The sequence below is a fragment of the Zeus faber genome, assembly GCF_960531495.2.
Source record: "Zeus faber genome assembly, chromosome: 11".
NCBI classification, from domain to species: Eukaryota; Metazoa; Chordata; class Actinopteri; order Zeiformes; family Zeidae; genus Zeus; species Zeus faber.
The window spans coordinates 17,212,688-17,236,435 of record NC_137205.1 but is presented as its reverse complement, the minus strand read 5'-3'; the positions used below and the strand labels follow the sequence as shown (position 1 = coordinate 17,236,435).

At 42.9% G+C, this 23,748-nt stretch overlaps 1 protein-coding gene across 1 annotated transcript in view; it reads left to right on the top strand.

Annotated features, from left to right (window-relative positions):
• The window catches only part of LOC307237305 (E3 ubiquitin-protein ligase rnf213-alpha-like), a 53,526-nt gene that overhangs the window by 21,084 nt on the left and 8,694 nt on the right, over nucleotides 1-23,748 (top strand). Inside the window, exons 25-57 of the mRNA XM_080010017.1 lie at nucleotides 162-1,440; nucleotides 1,546-1,727; nucleotides 1,822-1,977; nucleotides 2,067-5,675; nucleotides 5,766-5,890; nucleotides 6,043-6,156; nucleotides 6,269-6,393; nucleotides 6,484-6,606; nucleotides 6,702-6,766; nucleotides 6,964-7,117; nucleotides 7,220-7,361; nucleotides 7,477-7,668; nucleotides 8,242-8,372; nucleotides 8,555-8,712; nucleotides 9,512-9,721; nucleotides 10,731-10,918; nucleotides 11,130-11,250; nucleotides 11,360-11,460; nucleotides 11,751-11,933; nucleotides 12,844-13,010; nucleotides 13,269-13,371; nucleotides 13,482-13,596; nucleotides 14,297-14,504; nucleotides 14,848-15,047; nucleotides 16,662-16,784; nucleotides 16,882-16,992; nucleotides 17,701-17,940; nucleotides 18,378-18,453; nucleotides 18,551-18,585; nucleotides 20,512-20,612; nucleotides 21,194-21,350; nucleotides 22,263-22,437; nucleotides 23,011-23,105. Of these exons, the coding sequence (XP_079866143.1) occupies nucleotides 162-1,440; nucleotides 1,546-1,727; nucleotides 1,822-1,977; nucleotides 2,067-5,675; nucleotides 5,766-5,890; nucleotides 6,043-6,156; nucleotides 6,269-6,393; nucleotides 6,484-6,606; nucleotides 6,702-6,766; nucleotides 6,964-7,117; nucleotides 7,220-7,361; nucleotides 7,477-7,668; nucleotides 8,242-8,372; nucleotides 8,555-8,712; nucleotides 9,512-9,721; nucleotides 10,731-10,918; nucleotides 11,130-11,250; nucleotides 11,360-11,460; nucleotides 11,751-11,933; nucleotides 12,844-13,010; nucleotides 13,269-13,371; nucleotides 13,482-13,596; nucleotides 14,297-14,504; nucleotides 14,848-15,047; nucleotides 16,662-16,784; nucleotides 16,882-16,992; nucleotides 17,701-17,940; nucleotides 18,378-18,453; nucleotides 18,551-18,585; nucleotides 20,512-20,612; nucleotides 21,194-21,350; nucleotides 22,263-22,437; nucleotides 23,011-23,105 (9,264 nt within the window). The remainder of the gene's footprint in view (nucleotides 1-161; nucleotides 1,441-1,545; nucleotides 1,728-1,821; nucleotides 1,978-2,066; nucleotides 5,676-5,765; nucleotides 5,891-6,042; nucleotides 6,157-6,268; nucleotides 6,394-6,483; nucleotides 6,607-6,701; nucleotides 6,767-6,963; nucleotides 7,118-7,219; nucleotides 7,362-7,476; nucleotides 7,669-8,241; nucleotides 8,373-8,554; nucleotides 8,713-9,511; nucleotides 9,722-10,730; nucleotides 10,919-11,129; nucleotides 11,251-11,359; nucleotides 11,461-11,750; nucleotides 11,934-12,843; nucleotides 13,011-13,268; nucleotides 13,372-13,481; nucleotides 13,597-14,296; nucleotides 14,505-14,847; nucleotides 15,048-16,661; nucleotides 16,785-16,881; nucleotides 16,993-17,700; nucleotides 17,941-18,377; nucleotides 18,454-18,550; nucleotides 18,586-20,511; nucleotides 20,613-21,193; nucleotides 21,351-22,262; nucleotides 22,438-23,010; nucleotides 23,106-23,748) is intronic.

The following is a 23,748-nucleotide window of genomic DNA, read 5'->3' as shown; positions in this document are numbered from 1 at the left end:
TGTAGCAATATGTTTCTTATCATGACATACATCCAGTTTAGATATATTAAAAAAAAAAATTAAATTTCGATTCTAATTATATTGTTACATTTCATAAACGTAGCAATGATCACGATAATACTATTTTGAACCGAGCTATTCATTTTCATTCTTCTTCTCAGGTCTTTGCCAATGTTCAAAGATTAACTGAAGCCTTCATTGCGCTCCACATAGCTGGGAATCCTCTATTCAGGAACTGGGAAGCTCAAATCAACTGCAGCTTAAACAATGGAGAAAATAGCATTGTCATAGACTTCAATCTCGACAACACGGAGAGTGTTATCGCGGTGGATGGCAACATAGAAGAGCAACTTCCAGAGCTGTGCAGGAAAATGGAAAAGTGCCTGAAGTACTGGATGGACTTTGTCGACAAACAGAGAGCCCAGCATTACTACCTTAACTATTACACGGCGGAACAGATTGTATCCCTGTGCAGCAAGCTGACTCAGAAAAAAGTGGCAAATTTGGAGAAGCATGTTCTAATGATGCTTTCCTTCATCAAGCCAAATTGCATTGCCACCGATTTAAGAGAGGTCTGGCATGCCCTCCAGTATGAAATCCTCAACAAAGGGGATAACCAAAATGAAGACATTAACTTTCATACTTTCGTTGAAGTGGCAGGAAATCTGACGGGAGTTCCAGACATGGCGCAAGGCTCCGATCATCTGCCCCGTGCAAGCGTTGTGGAACGGAGGAATGCCTTCCGAAAATTTGATTTTCTATGGAACGGCTACATGAAGGACATGAAAAATGTTCTCCCAGATATTCTTGATATCAAAACCCTCGGAAGATTACTGGAACTACTGGCCAACAAGGAAACTGAAATTGAAGAAGACATTTCCGAAGAGGAAGGTAAACAGTTCATAACAAGAGAGCTGCCGAAAGGCTTGACCCCTGGGAACCCCAACCTTATTGTTTGCACCCATGAGGAGGTGTTGACGTCTTGCATTTCCATTTACATGAGCAATGAACAAGAGGTCCTGCCCACGTACGACGAAGTTCTCCTCTGCAACTCCTCAACCTCCTACGAACAAGTGGAGTTGTTCCTTAGACGCTGTCTCACCGTTGGATACAGAGGGCAGAAAATATACACCCTCCTGTACGGGGATCTGCTCACCTACGACGTGAGCTCCAAAGTCGAGAGCTTTTTTCAGCACATGAAAATGCAGAGCAGGAAAGACTACAGATTAGTGGTCATCTGCAGTTCAGAGAGAGAGCATGCATATCTGCCCTCAGCCTTCAGCCAATATCGACTGCACATTATTCCCCAAGAGCCGTTTCCCAGGATTCAGAGTTATCTCCGCAGACAGTACTCCGTCCCAGCGGGTCAGTGCAGCGCCGCTGCTGTGTTCAGAGACCGACTATGTGTGGGAGTCGTATCCTCTGAAAGAGCAGGGGTTGGTGAGTAAACATTAAAAGCATGTTGTGTTAAAACAAGCGTGTAATGTCATTTTGCCAACTGGTTTCTTACAGCGTATAATCACCCGCATTTCAAAACATTTTCAGGAAAATCGCTCTATGTGCAGAGACTTCATGAAGAGTTGATGCAATCAAGTACAAATCCCTCGACGACAAAATGCATTCGCTTGATTGAGCCAAAGGTTGATGAGAATATCATCCTCCAGTCCCTGCTCAGCAGTGAAACCCATAAATATCTAACGATTTTCCATTTTGATGTCACGTCATCGGTAATTAAAAGTCTTATGTTCATCACATATTTATAATAGACATAAAAACGAGGCCCAATCTCAACATTAACCTATTGTTTATTTGGTTGTAAAGGTACAGAAAGGCCTTCATGACTTTCTTTTCAAACTGCTAATCCTGCGTTATCTGATGGACTCCGAGGGAAAGATGTGGAAATGCAGCAATGAGCAGCTGTACATCATTGAGATATTGAAATCCACTTTAAAGCTGCCCAGAAATGCTTCACGGAAGGTAAAATATTCACAAACACTGCTTATTTTTTAGTGATTGATTTTTCTGTTATTTTCAGTCTTCAATTTGTGATTAATTTTCTCCCATAGAGCCAAACTGGGAACACCTCTTTCATAGATGTGTTTCCAAATATTTTCTGCCAAGCACCTAAAGAAGTTTTAATGGTAGAGATGAGGATGTTGGAAACCGGCACAACTGAGAACTTTGAAGATCCACTGATGGATGATGAAGAATTCATGAGTGAAGCCTTCCAAAGGCCATACCAGTACCTCACAAGGTTTCATAACCACAGAGAGTGTCTTGACACCTTCAAATACCACGGTGTGGAAGGATCACATGTTGAGTGCCTACAAATGCTTCTCATGTATTGTGGCATTATGGACCCCTCATGGGCAGAGCTAAGAAATTTTACATGGTTCCTTAATCTCCAGCTGAGAGACTGTGAGACATCCGTTTTCTGTGACATAACTTTCACTGAGGACACCCTGAAGGGATTCAAGAGCTTTGTCGTTGACTTCATGATTCTAATGGCGAAGGACTTTGCCACTCCATCGCTGAGCATCTCTGACCAGAGTTCCGAGAGACCTCAGATGGACCTTGGCGTGAGCGAAGAAGATCTGGCCCCCTTTTTGATTCGGAAGAGATGGGAGTCAAACCCACACCCATACATTTTTTTCAACAGTGACCACGTGTCAATGACCTTTATTGGATTTCATCTTGAGCCCAATAGTCAAAACTTTGTGGATGCCGTTGACCCCTTTTCCAGAAAGGTCATAAGAAGAAACATCATGACAATGGAGCTGTACGAAGGCCTGAGGCTCCAGAGAGTCCCTTTCAACATTGACTTTGATCGCCTACCGAGAGGAGAAAAAATAGAGCGGATCTGTAGGGTTCTTGGAATCCAATGGCCTCTTGATCCTGATGAAACCTATGAACTTACTATGGACAACATATTGAAGATGCTGGCGATCCATATGCGGTTTAGATGCGGCATTCCCGTCATTGTCATGGGGGAGACCGGGTGTGGTAAGACGAGACTCATAAAATTCCTATGTGAGCTGCATAGAAGTGGAGTGGCTACAGAGAACATGAAACTGGTCAAAGTGCATGGAGGGACAAGCTCCGATGTAATTTACACCAAAGTCAGAGAAGCAGAAGCCTTTGCTTTGACCAACAAACTAGACTATGGCTTTGATTCTGTTCTCTTCTTCGATGAGGCAAACACAACAGAGGCTATCAGCAGCATCAAAGAGATCCTCTGTGACCAAACAGTCAAAGGTGAACGTTTGACGCCCAACTCTGGACTGCAAATTATAGCAGCGTGCAACCCTTACCGAAAACACACGGATGAGATGATTCAGCGGTTGGAGTCGGCTGGCCTTGGCTATCGAGTTTGTGCCGAAGAGACGGATCAAAAGCTGGGGTCCATCCCGCTGCGCCAATTGGTGTACAGAGTTCAAGCGTTGCCACCAAGCATGATCCCCTTGGTTTGGGACTTTGGACAATTAAATGATCGCACAGAGACAATGTACATTCAACAGATCGTACAGAGAGTTGTTGGAATCAATGCAATCGACATGGAATACATCAACATGATCACGGATGTCCTGTCAGCCTCTCAGACGTACATGCGGACAAGAAATGACGAGTGCAGTTTTGTCAGCCTACGGGATGTAGAACGATGCATGCAAGCTTTTGTGTGGTTCTACGAGAACCACTTAATGCTCTTCGATGAGCTTCAAGAGTTTGAGAAAAATCAAAATGCCCTGAAGACTGAAAGACCTTTGAGGTTTCACGATGATAGACATCCTGTGATTTGGTCTCTGGTCATGGCTCTAGGAGTGTGCTACCATGGTTGCCTGGAAAACAAGGAGGAATACAGACGGAAAATCTGTAGGAAACTACCTCTGGAGTACAGCCCAATGAAAGTAATGCAGGAAATCTCACTGATGCAGGATCTACTTTTAAGTGGTGTGCCTTTGGGGGAAACCATCGCAAGAAACAGTGCACTCAAAGAGAACGTCTTCATGATGGTGCTCTGCATTGAGCTGAGAATTCCCCTCTTTCTGGTTGGAAAACCTGGAAGTTCCAAATCTCTCTCTAAAACGCTGGTGGCAGATGCAATGCAGGGCCAAGCTGCTCACTCTGAACTCTACCGAAAACTGAAACAAATCCATTTAGTGTCCTTTCAGTGTAGCCCACATTCAACACCTGAGGGAATCATTAACACATTCAAGCAATGTGGACGCTTCCAAGAAGGAAAGAACCTGGATGAGTACATTTCGGTTGTGGTATTGGATGAAATTGGGTTGGCAGAGGACTCTCCGAAAATGCCTCTTAAAACACTTCATCCACTCTTAGAGGAAGGATGCATTGATGATGAGCCACTGCCACACAAAAAGGTAGGGTTTATCGGCATCTCCAACTGGGCCCTGGACCCAGCAAAGATGAACAGAGGCATCTTTGTCTCTCGAGGTGACCCTGATGAGAAAGAACTTATTGAGAGTGCCAAAGGCATATGCTCATCTGATGCAATGATCTTGGAGAAGGTAAGAGAATTTTTCCAGCCCTTTGCGAGAGCCTACCTGAATATCTGTCGTAAACAGGGGAAGGGGTTCTTTGGCCTTCGTGACTACTACAGCTTGGTCAAGATGATTTTTGCCATGGCCAAGGCTACTCAACAGAAGCCCAGTGAGGAGAACATTGTGGAAGCAGTGTTGAGAAATTTCAGTGGCAAAGATGATGTCGATGCAGTTAGTGTTTTCACAAAGAGGCTTCAGCTCACACCAAACCTGGAAAGCAGCAATGTGACAGACCTTGTGAGACAGAACATTTTGGCAATTGGACAGGAGGAAGAGTGCCGGTACTTGCTGGTGCTGACAAAAAATTACGCTGCACTGCAGATCTTGCAACAGACCTTTTTTTCTGAGACTGGCCAGCCTGAAATCATCTTTGGCTCCAGCTTCCCAAAAGATCAAGAGTATACTCAAATATGCCGCAACATCAACAGAGTGAAGATCTGTATGGAAACAGGTCAAACTGTTATGCTCCTGAACTTGCAGAACCTGTATGAAAGCCTCTATGATGCCCTCAATCAGTACTATGTCTACCTTGGAGGACAAAAATATGTGGACCTTGGACTTGGAACCCACCGTGTCAAATGCAGGGTGCACAAAGACTTCAGACTCATTGTGATTGAAGAAAAAGAGGTGGTCTACAAACAGTTCCCAATTCCTCTTATCAACAGGCTGGAGAAACATTACTTGGACATTCACACTGTGCTCAAGAATGATCAGAAGATCACCGTGAAGAAGTTGGAAAGATGGGTGAAACAGTTTGTTTCTCCAAGCAGTCAACACGAAATGGTGCCTCAGACATATAAATACCAACCGCCAGATGTCTTTATTGGCTACCATTCAGACACATGTGCTTCTGTGGTTCTTCAAGTCATAGAGCAGCAAAGGCAGGAAATGGAAACGTCCGACCCTGAGGTGAGAATTCTTGAGGAATCCAAGCTCATACTGCTGAACTGTGCCACCCCCGACTCTGTTGTGCGCCTGGACTGCACCGCTCTCCCCAAGGTAGAAAGTGACTATCTGTCCAAGGTCTATTTTGAAGAGCAGAGGAACAGTTGTCTGGCTGACTTCATCCTTGCTCAAACAGACCAGGATGTCCAGTGGCAGGCCTCTTTCACAGAGGTAACATTTAAGTACTTGTACTATAACAATATTGGACGTGAAATTAACTTATCCCTATAACGTCACACTGATAACAATTTGAATCCACAGATGACCACCTTCTCCAGGCTACTTACAGCATCTGACTTGGAACCACTGGAACAGTTGTTTCATAGAGTGGAGCTTCTCTCACTCCAGCAGTTTGACACAGAACAATCTTTTCTCAAGAAGATTCGGTTTGCCATCTAACTATCTGTCTATCTATCTGTCTGTCTATCTGTCTATCTATCACACCCTGTCGCACCCCCCAGTACATTTTTGCTATGCATTTATATTCTGAATCTGAAATTATACCGATCCTGAACTATACCCCATGTGGCCTCTCTAGGCACTTCCTCACAACTGGACTTGGAAGCCACACTGTCTCGCGCAGCAAGATCCTAATAATTCAGAGTGATTTTGATGAAGCATCTCAGAGTGCCAATCTCATTGCATCTGCAAAGTAGGTCACTTAAAGAATGGTTTACTTCCAATGAGCCCGTAAGGCCTGTGTAACGGAATTTATAGTGGGCCTGTTTAGTGAGATTTTGTCCTCAAGCGTTCATCTTCACCAGGTACTCGTCGATAAATGAAATCAACAAGATACGGCAGGAGAACATTGGAAGCAATGTATTTGTCTTCTTCATCACCAAGCTGCCAAGAATGGAAGGAGGGACGTCATACGTCGGCTTTCATGGAGGTAAGGGAAGCGATTCTTCTTCTTTGATCTCCTTTACACGATTAAAAGTAACACTGCGGAATCAGAGTTGAGCCATTTTCTTCTTTGCAGGGCCATGGAGATCGGTGCACATTGATGACCTGAGGAAATCCAAGGACATCGTGTCAGATATCAAAGCTTTGCGAAACATGACAATCAGTCAGCTGTTTGAAGAAAAAATAACTCAGACTGAAGGTAAAATTGTTTCATAAGACTTTAATAAAAAAAAATCTCTATCATGGTGATTGTTGTCTTTGCATGACAATGCCAAATCTTTTGTTTGCATACAGCCATGGAGCTCGATGACATGTACACTGAGGAAACACAAGATGACATGGAATTTGAAAACCAAGATGTAAGCAAATTAGCCGAAAATTAAAATTCCATAATTGCTGAAGAAAGAGGAAAAAGAGCTATTTGTTTTTAATAAGAATGATCATTTATTTACACCATGATTTCCCTGTCATGACTTGTAATACACTGCATTATAATGGCCCAAAGATTAAAAATGACTTTTTGTTTTTTATTTTTGACCTGCCTCTTTTCCTACAGAGCTGGGATGCTGTCGTGGACACCACAGCGCTGGTGCGGAGCTGTGTGCAGAGCGCCGTGGGCATGTTGAGGGACCAAGTAGAAAGTGGGTACCGCAGCACCAGAAGAGTGGAACTCTTACTCACACTCCTCAGCAACAGTGAGGGAATCCAAGGTAGGAAAATGAAATTATGGTATTGAGAACATTTTTTTTTTACAGACTGCTAAAATGCTGACCCTAACAGCATACATGCTTTGACTCTTGGTTTGATATCAGGCAGATTTCTCAGAACTGTGAAGAGGCGCCTTCACTCCTTGTTGCTCACTCACGATGGCAACACATTTTCATCCCTCAAAAGCAACTGGGTGATAAAGGAGGCGTCCAATATCGATGCCTTACAGGAGGGCGGAACATTCAGGTTAGTGCAGCTGTGAAAGTTGTCTGTCGTACAGTGTTTTTTAAGAGGTTAAAAAAAAAAAAAAAAGAAAAGAAAACAAATACACTGTCACTCATATTTTGTGGGATCATCACAGGCACACACTATGGAAGCGGGTCCAGGCGGTGGTCATTCCCTTTCTAGCTCAGTTGGTCTCCGTCATTGACCGCGACCAAAACCTGGACCTCCTTCTGGACGCCAACTCTGGTGAACTCGTCAAGAACCTCTGGTTAGAAATCTTCGACAACGACAAGCTTTTGGATGTGCCGTACTTGACCTTTGACCTCAAGTAAGTGGCACCATTAACCAAAGGCTGAGATTGCTGATTTTAAGCGAGGGGCTATGTTGCGCACATGCAATGCTTGGCGTCTGAGTCATTTCGCGTTTAAGGTTAAGTTTAGCTTGTACAGTAATGAACGTAGGCAGAACCGGTTCCAAAAAAAGTCTCGGATCCTGAAGGATGTTAAATTATGCGGAAACGTTGCGCAGAGGCCACTTTTTACGACAAATTAATGTTCACATTTAAGCTGTTGAATTACCTGGAACCAAGGCTGAATTTGATTGAAGCAATTTGCAATGTATCTTGATATTTCCACTTGTCTGTGGATTTCTTTATCGGGACCAGTTCGGCTATTTCCTGTTTACTCTCATTTTAAGTCGAGTGAGTTTAGCGTCTAAGCTCAATCTTCTCAAACACCAGATGACTCATAACATGTATGCAATAGCAATATGCACATTTGTAAAAGGGTTTATAATCTGAAAATGTACACTCTTTGGGCCTTGCACTTTGTTTTTCTTTATTTTTTTAATCATACCTCAGGGGTATTTTTGCCCGGTCACTAAATATTGTGTTTCATTACAGCTCTGAGACCAGAACAATCCTGGTGCAGAACTATATTGCCCTGGACAAAAAGCTGAGCTGCAACATGCCTTTCAGCTGGAGGATCAAGGACTACCTGGAAGAACTCTGGGTCCATGCTCTGCAGCATGAAGGTCAGGTTACACAGCAATCCTTTCTCCTCAGAAATGACACTACGCCACTTTACTATTTTCCAACGCTGAAATCTTGAATATCCACCGATACAGACGGCAATTGAATCGTTTTTGAAAACATTTTCTCTCGCGCTTTCAATTTCGTTACGTCTTTCCGCCCTTGTCCAAATGGCCCTTGGTAGGTCACACCCAGAGTCAGTTTGACGAGTTCTTCTGGAAGACTCCGCTCGGCCGACACATGGCAGCGGTGGACCCGGAGACGCAGTCCGAGTTCTTCCGCCGATACCTGCAAGACTTTGTCTGCATGACCATGAATGTCACCAGCCAGGAAGACCTCCAGGTTGTTTGAGGGTTGTCTAAGGGTCGCATGCCAAAGTCCAAGTGAAATTGGTAATGCCGTCACGTTCAATGTAAATAATCAATCAAGGTGATATTTAAGTTATTGTTGCTGCTTTTCATACTTCATAAAATTGTAAAAGGGGGGTGGTCCTTCTTTTTACCGTCACTTCGTTTGAGGGACGCATGAGAGCGGGCGCTAATATGGAGACACCCTGTCAACTTTGTTCTCTGGTGTAATTGCTCATGCTAAGTCCCCAGTACAAGGCAACGGATACTAGTTTGATCATCAACCTTTATCACTTGTAGCTACCAACTAAAGCGGTTATTTTTCTGTCCGCCGTTGATGGATGTGGTCCGGTTTGGTTAACTTGGCTAATTTGACCAATAAGTTGGCATCAGTTGGTACAAAAATCCACGTCTGCTGGAAAATGCTGACACCATCATTCCAAAAAAGATTAAAATGAATGCCATTTCTTCTCTTTGGTAAGGCACATTTTAACCAAAGTGACTGCACTGCAGAGACTATAAAGGGCGCAGATGTGTATATAAACAGCTTATAGTGTGTGTGTGTGTGTGTGTGTGTGTGTGTGTGTGTGTGTGTGTGTGTGTGTGTGTGTGTGTGTGTGTGTGTGTGTGTGTGTGTGTGTGTGTGTGTGTGTGTGTGTGTGTGTGGATATATATATATATATATATTTATTTTTCTTGGTCGAAAAGGCATTTTAATTTCACTTGGACTTTAAAAGGTGGGCTGGGTGCAGTGTTGGTTTATATGTGCTAATGTCCATTGTCTATCAATGTAGCTCCTCAGCAGTGCTTTGAACTGCTGCGTCAATGAGCTGCAGTCCCACCACAACAGCTTGGACAAAGAGCAAGCATCTCTTCCCTGGATCCACGCTGCCTACCACGAGTTCAAGAACCGCCTGCAGAACCTCTCCAGGATGATCACCATCCAGCCCCAAGTCACTCAAGTCCTCCTTAAGAACCTTCACGCCCAGGACGGGGTGGAGCTGGTACGCCAAAATACAAATATGATAACCATTACTTAAAATTGTTAGTTTCAGTACGTACACGTGAACCTCGGGGTAACAATATCACGGTAGAAGTCCATCGGACGCGTTGCCGTATGGGCGTGCCGTGCCAAAATTTCTCTGTTTGCGCGATAGGGGTTTTCTTTTTTTTTTTTTTTCCAACCACATGCAGCAACACAGCCTTTTCCATAGAAACACAAGATAAGTCCTAAGTCCAGTCGGTCAAATCCAGTCGGAAAATAACCCCCTGGGATGGCCGCGTCCCTCTTTATAACAAACTTCTCTTGAACGATTCTTTTGAACGGCTCTTTTGTAGGAATGAAGGGAACCGAGTCTCGCAGGGTGATGAGCCGTTGATTTTTTTTGTCAAGTTTTACAGTGTTATGTCGCGTTGTTTGTTTAAGTTGCCGTCTCCTGCCGCCGGTAATTGTTTCCCTACGCTCCCCCCTCGCCCGGAGGTGACCTGGCTGAAAAGGAACTGTCACGTCAGGTTCACAAAGCGCACACGCACTGGTCTGACTGTGAGGTTATTATTTAAATAAGTTATTTTACTATTATTATTTATGTGTGGAGAAATACTGTTTATATCTGTTATACACAAAAATAACCAACTATAGTACTGCTTTTATTTATGTTTTTAAGGTAACGAAAATTACTCCCTGCCAATCAGATGAACTTACGCAAATTATAACAACTCACCAATAAACTTGAACCACCATCCCCCCCTCCCTCCATAGTCATACACACAGCGGTACAGTGGTTTATTATGGCAGACTACTATAAAAACATTTTTTACACCTTTTTAACTTTAAAAACATTTGTTTTACATTTTTTTCATTTTTATTTATATACAAACCGAAACTACCATCACCGTGGCGCCAAAACCGTGATACATACCGAACCGTGAGCACGCTGTACCGTTGCATCCCTAGTAGACTCTTCCTAGACTATTTTGACGGATTGCCTCTCTCTCTCTCTCTCTCTCCCCAAGGTGCTGGACGTGTATGCTGCCTTTGCCTGCGTAGAGTTCCTGGAGCCCGAGGGGCTAGAAAGCGACGCCCAGATGAGAGAGTGGCTCCGACAGGTGAAGAAGCTGCAGGTTCCCGTCGAGCTGATCTGCTCCGAAAACAGTGTCCGACACTATGGTGACAGGAGCAAGACCATGGTCTGCAGAGTTCAGTAAGTCTGAATGGATGTTAGGCATGATATACTACTACATGCGTTTATGTTTAACTCGTCTATAACGAAAATAACAGTAATGTAAAGTGGCATTCCATGTGGATTACTATTAATACAAGTTGCAGAATTCCATTCAAAACAGCAAACTATTCTCAACCTCAGGTTTTTTTCCAGGTCGCCTTAATTTCTCCGTTGTGTGGTTTTTGTTTAGAAGCGGATGGAACCGGATTTTCGTCCTGTCTCTCTTTGTGGAGCACATGCTGTTGGGAATTGAGGCGGTGGAGAAGAATCTCAAGCCTTTGGTTTTGGAGCACATGCGACGCCTTGGCCAGGTCAGTGCGGCTCCAACGTTAGATCAGAACTTTGTTCGATCAACTTAAACATACGTCAGCACTCTGAGATTCGTGATCTTTTTTTTTTTTTTGTATCTCTTCTATCAAGATACTGGAGAATAATTCGGACCTTAGAACTCAGCAGTCGTTCGAGGCGGTGATCGGGATCCTCAAATCGTGCAGAGATGCGGTGGGGGAGTGCATCTTCAGGTTTGGACTGTTTTTCTTGCATTTTGTTCCATCTTCTAGTTCATTTTCAGGTTTGTTGTACATTTTTCTACTTTCTTAGGTTTCTTTTTCATTTATTTTTACATTTAGTCTATTTATTTTAATTGTCTAATGTTTCATCATCATTCAGTTATTTTATATGGCTACATTTGGATTGTTCAGTGTTGGTGTTAATTTCTTAGGTTTATTGCACATTGCCATTTTGATCGACCTATCCTGACCCAGGTTTTTGTAAGGTAATCTTATGTTGGTTATCGTATGTATGGATCCAGGTTTGGCCTCCAGCCATGCCTAGTGTGCATGGGGGACGTCCAGGACCCACTGTGCCTGCCTTGTGGACACCTCTACTGCGTGGCCTGCATCAAGCAGTGGCTGGGCCTCGGTCAGATGTTCTGTCCACTCTGCATGGGGCCCGTCCCGGACAACTTCCCTCTGGTGCCTTCAGAGGAATTGAGGTACGTGTGTCTGTACAATATATTAACCCTATCTTTTTATTTTCAATAATTTGCTAAAACGAATATGCTGTCATGATATGATATGATAGATACTTTACTCATGCCCAGAGGGAAATTGCAGCGTCATCAAAATAGGCAATAATAATAATAAGTGGTAGTAAGTAATAAGAATAAAAGTAGAAAAAAGAAAATTGCAATATGCAATAAACAGCTATTTTATAAACATTTTGTTTTTCCAGACTTTTCAAGGGGTGGGATATATTAGGCAGCAGGTGAACAATCAGTTCTTGAAGTTGATGTGTTGGAAGCAGGAAAAATGAGCAAGCGTGGAGCAGTTCTGCCTGCCACACGCCACTGGCCTGAGTGGTGTTTCCAGGGTCCTCCGACACAGGCAAAGGGGTTGAGTTTATTGTAAAGAGTGTGCAAGTTGGAACAAGCTTGGAGCAGATAGATATCATGCCATGACAAGGGCTCCTCTCCTGTTTTACCTGTTGCTCGTTGATGTCTCTAACGAGCAACAGGCGTACAGCCACCCTGATCCTGGGTCCAATTACCCAGATCCAAGACACGTGTGGCTGCTCAAACCACACCAATCCCCACGCCACATACCCCTGACACCAAACATTTTTTATTTGTATTTATTTTTTCTTAGATATAAAGATACCAGAACCGTATGTAGTTTTAATTAATTTTAGGCTCATTGTATATTGCCAATTTTCCATTGTTATTCTTATGACCTTATTATGTTTTGATGTGAGGTGCTGTGACACTGTGATTTCCCTCTAGAGGTGATTAAGGTATCTTCCTCATCTCGTTCTCTCTATCTTCATCTCTATCCCAGTCTATCTCTCTCCCCGTCTATCCGTCTGAAATATTGTTTGTTCCCATGTCACATTTTTTACTTTCTAAGAGCTCTTATCAAGCGTCACGCCGGCTTCCGAAAGCAAGTCAACGCCTTCTTCATCGACCTGGTGTCCACCGTGTGCTTCAAGGACAGCGTCCCCCCCTGTGAAGCCATCATCCTGCATCTGCTGTCATTCCTTATGGTGGAGGCCAAAACCGCGACCCTTCTCAGAGGTAAAACTTCAGTATTGATTTTTGTATATTTGCCATGTTTTTTTAATTTATTGTTTACTTTTGTGATTTATTGTAAATTGTTAGCTTTATCTTATTGTTTATTGTTAATTGTTAGGTTTATTGTCCATGACAATTGTTTTCTTATGTTTTCTTTCCCAAAAAATTTGATCTTTTATTGTTTTTGTAAATTTTGGGGTTTTATATTTCTTGTCTATAATTAGGTTATTTTAAATTGTCAAATTTTCTCCTTTTGGTCAGGTAATCGACAAATCCTGACCAAGGTCCTCTCTCCGTTTGAGGACTCGGTGGATAAAAATCCAGTAGTTCGCTCCGTCGTGCTCAAACTCTTGCTGAAGTACAGGTGGGTTGTGAAGCCCATTTCTCTCCAAAACGTACTGTTGTTCTGCATTCCTATTCATCAATGTTTATTTATTGATTGATGGATTTTTTTTTTTTTGTTTTTGTTTGAAGCTTCGATGAGTCGAAGGGCTACCTGCAGCAGCATCTGACGGAGGTGGAGCAGAGCAACCTCCTGGAGGAGAGCGATAAGACCGAACTCTACTCGTTGTACGTCAACTGTCTGGAGGTACGCCCTGTCACAAACTTTAATTTATGTCCCTGTCAATCTGGGAAGAAAAATTGGTCAATTCATTTTTGGAATAATAAGAAAAACTTTGTGAAATTGTAATTAACTATTAATCGTCGTATTGTCAATACATGTCCACCTGTTGTAGATGAGATATCTATTGAGAGTTGCTGATTGTCATACAAATATAATATGATATTATAACTATAATATGTGTGAGTAACAATGTAAATGTCTTTTATCTTCATTTTATGACAGTGTAGTAATACACTCCTGAGCAAGATAACCCAAGATCCACCCAGATTGGAACATAACAAAAATTGGGAAGATGGTTAATTTGCTTCAACCCAACTGATGGAAATGCTCCTAATTGAGCATTTAATTTATTGCAACTTTTCTTACATTGGTATACATTTTTTCCCTTAGAAGCATGATTATAGCTCAGAAGCATGTTTGTAAACCGATGTTGGCAACAGGGCGATGTGTAACTGTGTGCGTTATTTAGTAACTGACAGACTTGAACGCGTTACTATTTAGAAACATACCACTCTGCTGCAAATCCATAGCAGCTGTCAACAGGCATCTAATGAACTCCGTAGTAACTAGCTTGACACATAGCGTGATTGTGCCATTTCACACATTGAGACAGCCTGCTTGCAGAATCTGAACCACAGTTTGGGTCTCTTGTTCATTTGTGTAGGACTCCATGTTTGAGAGGACACAGTTCCGCTCGGCAGCAGAGCAGCAGGCCTGTCTGCAGGTGGAGAAGGACTTCCTGGTGGACTTCATGCAGTCGGGCGCTGCCTCGGCCTCCACGGCCACTGTGGAGTATCTCCAGCAGGTGGCCCGGCTGCGAATGGACCTAGACATGGCCGCCACCCTGCTGGTGCGACAAATGGAGGCTCCGGGTGTGTAATGCAGTGTTTCCCCGAACTTCTGTCTGCCACTTTTTACAACTTAACCAACTCTTCGGACTCCCGTACACCGGAAGTCCTCCCTCAATCAGGCATTAAACCAACTGAGTCAGTGAAACAAAGTTTCTGTACGTCACTACTAATAGTTCTCACTTTCAGTTTGAAACTTCAGCTTGTTCTGATGAACACTGAGCTTCTGTTCTGGTTGCAACACTAGTGTGCCGCGGCACAATGGTTGAAAAACACTGGTGTAACGGACAAATTGAATGACGTATTTTTGTGTAAAATCAATTCCCTCAAAATCTCATTCATCTGCGTCTTGATATTTGTTGCACAGCAGGAGCCCCAGCGGGCAATCAGAACGGAACCACGGCGTTCCTGGACGGTGTGGTGGACTTGTGCAGGCGCAGCGGCAACGATTGGTTCCGTGTCTACCTGATACGCAAGATCTGCAGCCAACACGGAGTGGAGTTTGTCCAGAAACTCCTCAAAGAGGAAGGCACACGTTGGCTCTTCCCTGAAGAAGTTCTGCAGCAGGTTCGGCTTTCTCTATGTTGCCTTGCTCTTTAGCAAGCGCTCCTTGCACTTTACTATTGCTCCGCTCCAAGTTGCTGTGCTAACATGCAGTCTAACGGGGGCAAACTTTAAGCCTTTTTTATAACTGAAAGCTCACAATGTCAGTCAGACGTCGTAAGTTATACCGAAAAAAAGGGTTGCAAACATTTTGTTCGGGGTTTTGTCGACCTATTTACACTTCCGCAAATCAGCTCTATTTGCATTAATTCGACTATAAACTGGAAGTTGTGCGGCTTCCTACTGGCAACATTCTGTAGCCAACGTTGGTTTCAAACAGAATGCGATATTCCTGTTTTCAAAACATTTTCTAAATATACACGAAGACACATGTGAATATGAGAGATAGCGATACGTTTCTCCATAGTAATGCATTCATTGAGGCTGTGTTATGAATATGGATTTTTCTGATTTTTCATGCCCGATGCCGAGTATCTGCCAATACCGATACCAACCTGATACTGATCTCTTTCCCTCTCTTAAATAACTAAGCTGGTAATAAAACATTTGTCTGGATGCACTTTGTTTAACCTAGCCATCTAGAAAAACAGTATTCTCAAACTGTGAAACACATATTTTACTACCCTAAATGAAGAAATACAGGACATAGCCCACAACAAAACTCTGTTATGCAGAGTCAGGGTACCTACCTTATTGAGTTTCTGGTCTTCTGGGACCTAAAACTCATACATCTGTGTGAACGGGAACACAAGAGGTGTGAAATCTGCCACTTCCGCTGCTGTTCTGTCCACACAATGCATTTGGCGGCCGCAAAGACATTGGTCTGTCGATTAGGTGAACAACTTCAATGTAGAATTTCCATTTGAATGCTGTATCTTTGTCGCAAAATCAACAATATGTGTTCATATGTGTTGTTTATTATAGGCATAATAATTCATATTTGCAAATATTATAATTTATAGTAACCGAAAGGATGTATGCAAACATCACTTCAAACACTGACTTTTTATAATTTCTATGTCATTTATATTTTTTTAAATGTCTTTTTTTTTTTTTTTTTCTATGCTCTTTCCTTTTAATCAATTTTATGTAAGACACTTTGAATTGGCCAGTATCTGACCGACACCGATACGGAGTATTGGATCAGCGCATGCATAGTTATAAACATTTATAAATGATGGGAGGAAACATTAAAATTAAGCTGGGTTGTAAAATAGCCAATGCAAAACACTTAACACCTTTGCTAGTCCTGACCTCACTAGGAGGCAGGCACATCTGGCTGCAGACGTTTGGACTGATTCATATTGTGCCTGTTTGATCCCTGATGTTGATGACTTGTGACGAATATTGATGAATAGTTTTTGAAATGTTATGATTCTGTAATTTATTCTTTCTTTCCTATTCTTTTCTTCTTTCTTTTTAGTTACACTGAAATACTGTTTTCCTTGTAAATTGTATATGTTTTTTATGTCTGCAACCCAATTAATTGTGCTGCTGCGTGCCTTGGCCACACTCTTATAAAACAGATTTTTCGACTTTTCGACTTTTCCTGGTTAAATAAAGGGTAAATAACAATAAAAAACCTTCTGGATGTAATCATTTACTTTTTCCCTTAAGAGTCAGCAAGGCAGCCCCATCGACCAGTTCCTCGTGTGCGGCGAGGACTACAAGACCATCAGAGATGCCGTGGCCGCGGCCATGATAGACGGCAAAGTGGGCGGTCTGGGCGAAACCTGTGAGGTAAAGCACCAAGATTAAATAATATCCCATCGTTCAAAAATGGAGGATATATTGTGTTTGCGCCAAATTGAGGGAATACTGTCCTTCTCTTCTCTAGGGGTGTAAATGCTTGCCGCAAAGGAAGGCTACCTACCTCCTCCTGGCACTCTTTCGAGAAGTCACGTCGCTCTACAGAGAGACCAACGCCAGTTTCCATCCCAAACCCGAGGTACTTCCATCACATTAAAACCCAGTCTTCCACTGATACCCTTTGCAGGGTGTCTGCAGGTCCTTCAAATTACATTTTTACAATGCCTTGAAAAGTCATTAGCCTGCTTCTGATTTTATTTATCTGCATCAGTCAACATTTCTGATGTTTTAAAACCCCAAACTTAATGTGGAACCTAACACTTGCCTTCTCACTTTCTGTACAGTTACTTGTTCCGGACCTCAACTTTACCTAATACTTACCTCTGCACTGTACCAAATATATAATACTTACCTGCAATTACATGCCTCACGTTTTCAGGGCCCTCCAACACAGAGACACAGGCAGAGATGTTGCAAACACACCAGTTTATTATAGAAAGGGGCAAGATGTAACAAGCCGGGAGCAGATGGACGCATATCATGACAGAGGCTCTCCCTGTGTTTGTGTGTGGATGGGTGATTTACCTGTTGCACGTTGATTGCTCCTGACGAGCAACAGGTAAACAGCCCCCCTGATGCCGGGCCCAATTACCTAGACCAAAGACAGGTCTGGCTGCTTAAACCACACCACTCCCACCCCACAGATGGTTTGTCCAAAAATCCAAAAGTTTAATTCTATTAATATTTGTAAATAAATAATGTCCTCACTCAATGTAACCCTATAGACTCCCTGGCTATGTTTCTTTTTGCGGTTTTGATTCATGTGCTTCTCTGTGTTTACATACAGCAATGCCAGGCCTTGGTGGCCTACATCGAGGCTTCCAGCATCCTGGGTAGCAATCAGTTGAAGGCCTTTGCTAAAGGCCTGGTAGCCAACAAGCTGGGACCCAACTTCAGAAGCCCGACTTCGGGATTCAATTATGCGCTGGAGGAACTGACGGTTCACCTGTTTGCAATCTTGCTCTGCGGCAACCATTCAATCCTTGCTCCCCTGCAGCAGCTGGCACTGACGCCTGCACAAATGCAGGTATGTATGAAACATACAAAATAGAACTGTCACAATTATTTGAGCTTGCCGCGATCATTTAGTAACATCCTTAAGATTCCACAGTGATATGTTTCCATCCATAATCCAAGTGTCGAGGGGAATGTTAACCATTGCATGAAATGCCAGACGGACAGCCAACCTTTTACAACCTTTTACAACCTTTTACAACCCAGTTAGGTTGTTTTCCATCAGTTGAGTTGAGGAAAGGTGTGGGGTGGGGAGTGGGCTGTCCACCTGCATTTTAATCATTCAATGTTCAATAAATTCATAAATAGCTGTTATTATCATATAATATTTGTTTTATTCTAGGCTTTTACTTTGATAGTGCCATGAATAAACAAAAAAACTTAATGTGTGTGATTTGTGTGACAATTAATTGTCAACTAAAATTGGTTCTCTATGGTCTGTTCCGACAGAGAGCCTTCTTGCCCACGATGCCAGAGGACATGTTGTCTGTGGCTCGCGAAACGCTGGGACCGCTGCACTGGTACCGTAAGTGGAAGAGGCCGCACCCAAACTCCCAAACTTTTAGGTTCAAAGTATGTTCCAGACATGTCTGAGATGTTTGTTCTTCTACTTTTCCCCACAGTTTGTCCAAACGGCCACCCCTGCGCCATCGGCGAGGTAGGTCCTTAAACTCAGATCTAAATCATGCACGGCGATCAGCAACAACATTGTGGCTGATTGACAGGTGAAGGGAATAACATTGCCCATCTCTTTACAGTGGCACCTGTCAAGGGGTGGGATATATGAGGCAGGAAGTGAACAGTCAGTTATTGAAGTTGATGTGTTGGAAGCAGGAAAAATAGGCAAGCATAAGGATCTAAGCAACTTTGACATGGGCCAATTTGTGATGGCTAGACGACTGGGTCAGAGCATCTCCAAAGCGACAGGTCTTGTGGGGTGTTCCCGGTCTGCAGTGGTTAGTACCTACCAAAAGTGGTCCGAGGAAGGACAACCAGTGAACCGGTGATCGGGTCATTAGCGCCCAAGGCTCATTGATGCACGTGGGTAGCGAAGTCCAGTCTGATCCCACAGAAGAGCTACTGTAACACAAAATGCTGAAAAGGTTAATGCTGCTATGATAGAAAGGCGTCAGAACACACAGTGCATCACAGCTTGCTGCGTATGAGGCTGTGTAACCGCAGACCGGACAGAGTGTCCATGTTGACCCCTGTCCACAACAGAAAGCACCTACAATGGACACGAACCTCAGAACTGGACCATGGAGCAATGGAAGAAGGTGCCTGGTCTGATGAATCATGTTTTCTTCAACATCATGTGGATGGTCGGGGTTAGGGTCCGATGGAGCATCTGTGGGATGTGCTGGAACAACAAGCCCGATCCATGGGGGCCCCACCTCGCAACCTCCAGGACTTAAAGGATCTGCTGCTAACGTCTTGGTGCCAGATACCACAGGACACCTTCAGAGGTCTTGTGGAGTCCGTGCCTCCACGGGTCAGAGCTGTTTTGGCGGCACGAGGGGGAGCTGCACAATATTAGTGGTTATTAATGGTGGTTTTAATTACTGGTGAACCGATGTCAGCTGATTAGTCGGGCCGATGTTTGCGCACTTTGAGATAATTGGCACGTCTGCGTTCACAAGACGGATTTAATAAAAAAATAAAAAAACGTCTGCAGACTAGTGTTGTCAAAAATGTAGATTCTTCTATCCATATACATACATCTTTATACCGGTAGCAGCTGCTTCCTCACTCTCTTCTCTCTGACAGCGAGGTGACACACACACACACGCCGCTGCAGTGCCACACAGCTCTGCCTCCTCTCACTCGCTGTCCCCACCGTCTCATTCATTTGTTATGGTGTTACTCATTAAATCAAATGTTACCCATTAATGACGGCAAGTGCAGAGCCTCCGCGACCGGTTTTGAAAGAAAACAGCAGGAGTGCTGTTTGGAAATACTTTGCACTTGAGGCAAAACGAAACCTAACTCAAGAGAATTGGAGCGGCGTTTTTGGTTTCTCCCCCAGACAGCGCTGTGCCGTGGGTGCCTTCCTGTGTTTTCTATTTTAGATCTATTCATTTTTGTGTGTCTCCTAACTTGTATGAAACAAAAATGTTAAACACAACAGGTTTCTTTTTCATTTTGGTTCAATAAGGGAACGGAGTGGCAGTGGGGACACACAGCAGAGCGCAGATCACGGGCAGACCGCAGACTTTGGGAATCAGCATACATAGTGGCACTAAAATGACCCCCTAATCTTACCCAATCTTGCTATATCGTTTTGATTTACTGCCCTACTTTATTTGTATGTTGTGTTTTTTTTGCCATCGTTTTTCCACCTGCCATTGTTCATGTACGCGACGGTGAAGTTGAGTGGAGGGAACATAATTGAGCTCATCAAACCCAGGCTAATATTATCACATTCAAATCTTAGATTCAGTCCAGTTTTAGAATATCTGAATTAAGAATTTCAGGTGGATTTCTTGGTGTTCCCTCTTTTCATTGTACTTATTTTACAAAGTCATGTATTTTCATCCTATCTTTTGAAAGTGTGTATTCATAATTGCTTCTGATCCTTCTGTAGTGTGGTCAGCCCATGGAGAAGAGCTTTTGTTTGGACTGTGGCGTTGAGATCGGAGGAGGCAACCACATTCCTCTACCAGGATTTAATGTTCTGGCCCCGGTGTAAGCAAGCCTTCAAGTCAATTTGCCATTATTTTACTTTCACTAGCATCTGTTTTTAGAAGCTGATTTATTTAATCAAAGAGATTGTTTGTGCTTATATATATGATAGAAAAATGAATAACAATAATCATAGTAATAATAACCTTTATTTCTATACCAAAAAAGGAAAACAATCTTAACACTTAATTTACAGTAAATAGTGAAATATTATACTTAATTTCAGTTATAGGTAGTTAATTTAGACCTTGAAGGATCACACTCTTTTCTCAGTGAATGATTTTCATTTCATGTTAATTTGCTTTTAATCACTTATTTCTAGATTATTGGTCTCCATTTATTCCTCTTGGACTACTGTACTCCAAGCAATCCTCAAGTCATTCTGAAAAAAAAAAATCTCACAATAGTTTATAAGAAGCTTCTCATACTTCATTGTTATAGTTTATTCTTTTTGCACATTTAAAGCCATACATATCGAAAGAGTGTGTCGTAAGACTGTATCGTTAGGCCCCTATTTGGACAGCATGTACAGTTTTGTCAGATTTGACTTTTTTTTTTTTGCGGTCTGTCCTTCCCAACTCCAGGGGTGACCGCACCCAGACAGGCCACATCCTGGGGGACCCTGGTCGCAGGGACCAGCCTGACATGCAGGACACGAAGGACATGTCCCCCGTGGCCTTCAGCCTGGTCCGCATGCTGAGCCACATGGCCCTGCTGATGGGGTCTGGCATTGATACTCAGGTGGGTTTAATAAAATGTTAAAATCAGAACGCTATATTGGATTTATATTAGGGCTGTCAAAGTTAACGCGCTAACGCAAATTTGTTTTAACGCCACTAATTCTTTTGACGCATTGTCGCACGTTCTGTTATGATGACCGTAGGATTTATTTGGGAACGGTATCCTTGGCAACCCTCGTTGTCTGATCTGTTTGTGGGTATGTGTGTTCTTTACAATCACATCAAGTACGTTGCTGCCCTGTCAACCTACAGTAAAAAGCCGTAAACATGCATATGCCTCTCCTTGTATGTACTGTCTGTATATTTCACGATCGTGGCGTGGTAGCAGACACCAAATCTTGTAATAATCCATGAATAGTGCCATTACATCACTTTATCACCAGCACACCTTTCTTTTTTCTCCTTTTTTTTTTTTTTTTGATGAGTGAGACTTTTTTAAACAAGTCCACAGGTTGGTTACTTGGTCTTCAGCCGTGTAGCATAGCTGCTTGTAGCAGGGGGTCTTCCAAACCCAGTGGGCTGCATGTAAACCCCCAAAAGGTCTGGACCAAGAACCAGCATCAGCGTCGTCATTCGGGGTGGGGGACTGGGGCTTCAGTCCCGAAAGTTTTATGAATAGCCTCCAATCTAAAATAGCCCCGCAGGGCCGGCTCTGCTCCCTGATTGCTCCCTCTCCAATGGTACCGACTGCCCACGCTGCGCCAGCGGTGGGGAGCCCGTTAGCGGTGCTCCAAAACAGTGTGTATTTATTTTAGATGTAGGTTTTTTTATTTTACTCCCGTTTTTGTTTTTTTTATGTAATGAAACAAGCACCGTGCGTGATGAGGACACGTTCTCTGTCAATCTTTTTTCCCCTGTAAATATTATCTTATTAATTTATCACTCAGACCATCTATTTCCTCTGCATTTTCAGTCCATCTCCACTATGATCAAGCCTGCTGTCCCCGACCCGGCAGCCTTCCTTTTGGAACACCTGTTCAGAGACCTGGCCCATGTGTCCAGGTCCCTGGGCAGGGGGATGGATGACACGGTGGGCACCATTCACCTGCTGATCAGCAGCCTCCTGGAGCGCCCCCAGACCCCGATATGTAAGGATCTCCGTGCCCAAATTTGCTTTTGACATGTACCGCCTGGTTTGAGGGGAAGACTGGCCATGTTGTAGTTAGAATTTTGGACACTGTATATCGTGGTACTACTTTCCTGCCTAATTTCAATTGAAGCTGCTCTATACAATAATCCCTGTAAGACTGTGTGACAGTCACTATAAACATAACTATTAATATTGCCTGGAGTTATGTCATACATTTTTTTGCCAATAGACGATTAGTTAGCCATTTATGTTGCACCTTTCATGTTTTGCAGGACCAATTGCACATTGGAATGAGAATATTTTTATATTTTTCTATAATTTTATTATAACAATTATATTTTGAAGAACTAAATTCAACTTTATTGAATGAAACTCAATTTTAACAATATTTTGCAGAACTTGTCTTAAGGACAACGACTACTTCGTTTTTGGCTGATGCCCTTTCTTCGCCGGCATTCCCCTCTTTTTAAAGAAAGATTTTCAGCATCCGTTTTCCTCCCCAAAAATATAAAGGACTCCTGTGTTATGTGAATGAGCCTAAATTAACACTATTTTCTGTTCTGTCTCTTAGGGCCCACTCCCTATGACCCTGTGCTCTCCACCAAGGAGGCCAGGAATGGCTGGGACAAGACCCTCTGCAACACCTTCATTATACCCCAACTCAAGGTGCTTCAGGCCGTTAGAAAGTTATTATACGTGTCTGTTTTCTCTTCATTTGGATTGTTTATAAGAGATTTACATTTTCAAAGGGCTGCGTTAGTGGACTATTCTTCATTCTGTCATTGTCATTCTATCTATAGTTCTGTCGTTCTATCATTCTATCATACTATCGTTCTATCATTCTATCTATAGTTCTATAATTATATCAAAGTATATTATATTATATCATAGTATTTGCATAGTAAAAGTCAATAACTTATGATTTTGGATTCTAAATCAGATATGAAATGATACACGGATATTTCTGTCTATTTACGCGCCGACGTCTGGAAACTGAACGCAATTGAGCGTGTGCACCCAGGTGTCATGTTTCCATCACTGCCGTTCGGAGCTGGAGCCGATAAATACCCGTGACTACTGCAGTCATTTGTCCTGGAAATTAATGCCGATTGTAACCTTTCCCACTATTAGCAAAAGCCAGATGTAAGTGGGTGTTAGCGTTTTTTTTTGTGCAGTGGAAAATAGGTGTCGTGGAAATTTCCACCACACGCCGATCGGTACCCGAAAGGTGAATCAACCAAAACACCAACTCTAGTCCTTTGTCTTAAGTTTATTTTAGATGGCATTGAGAGATACAGCTTCGAACAAG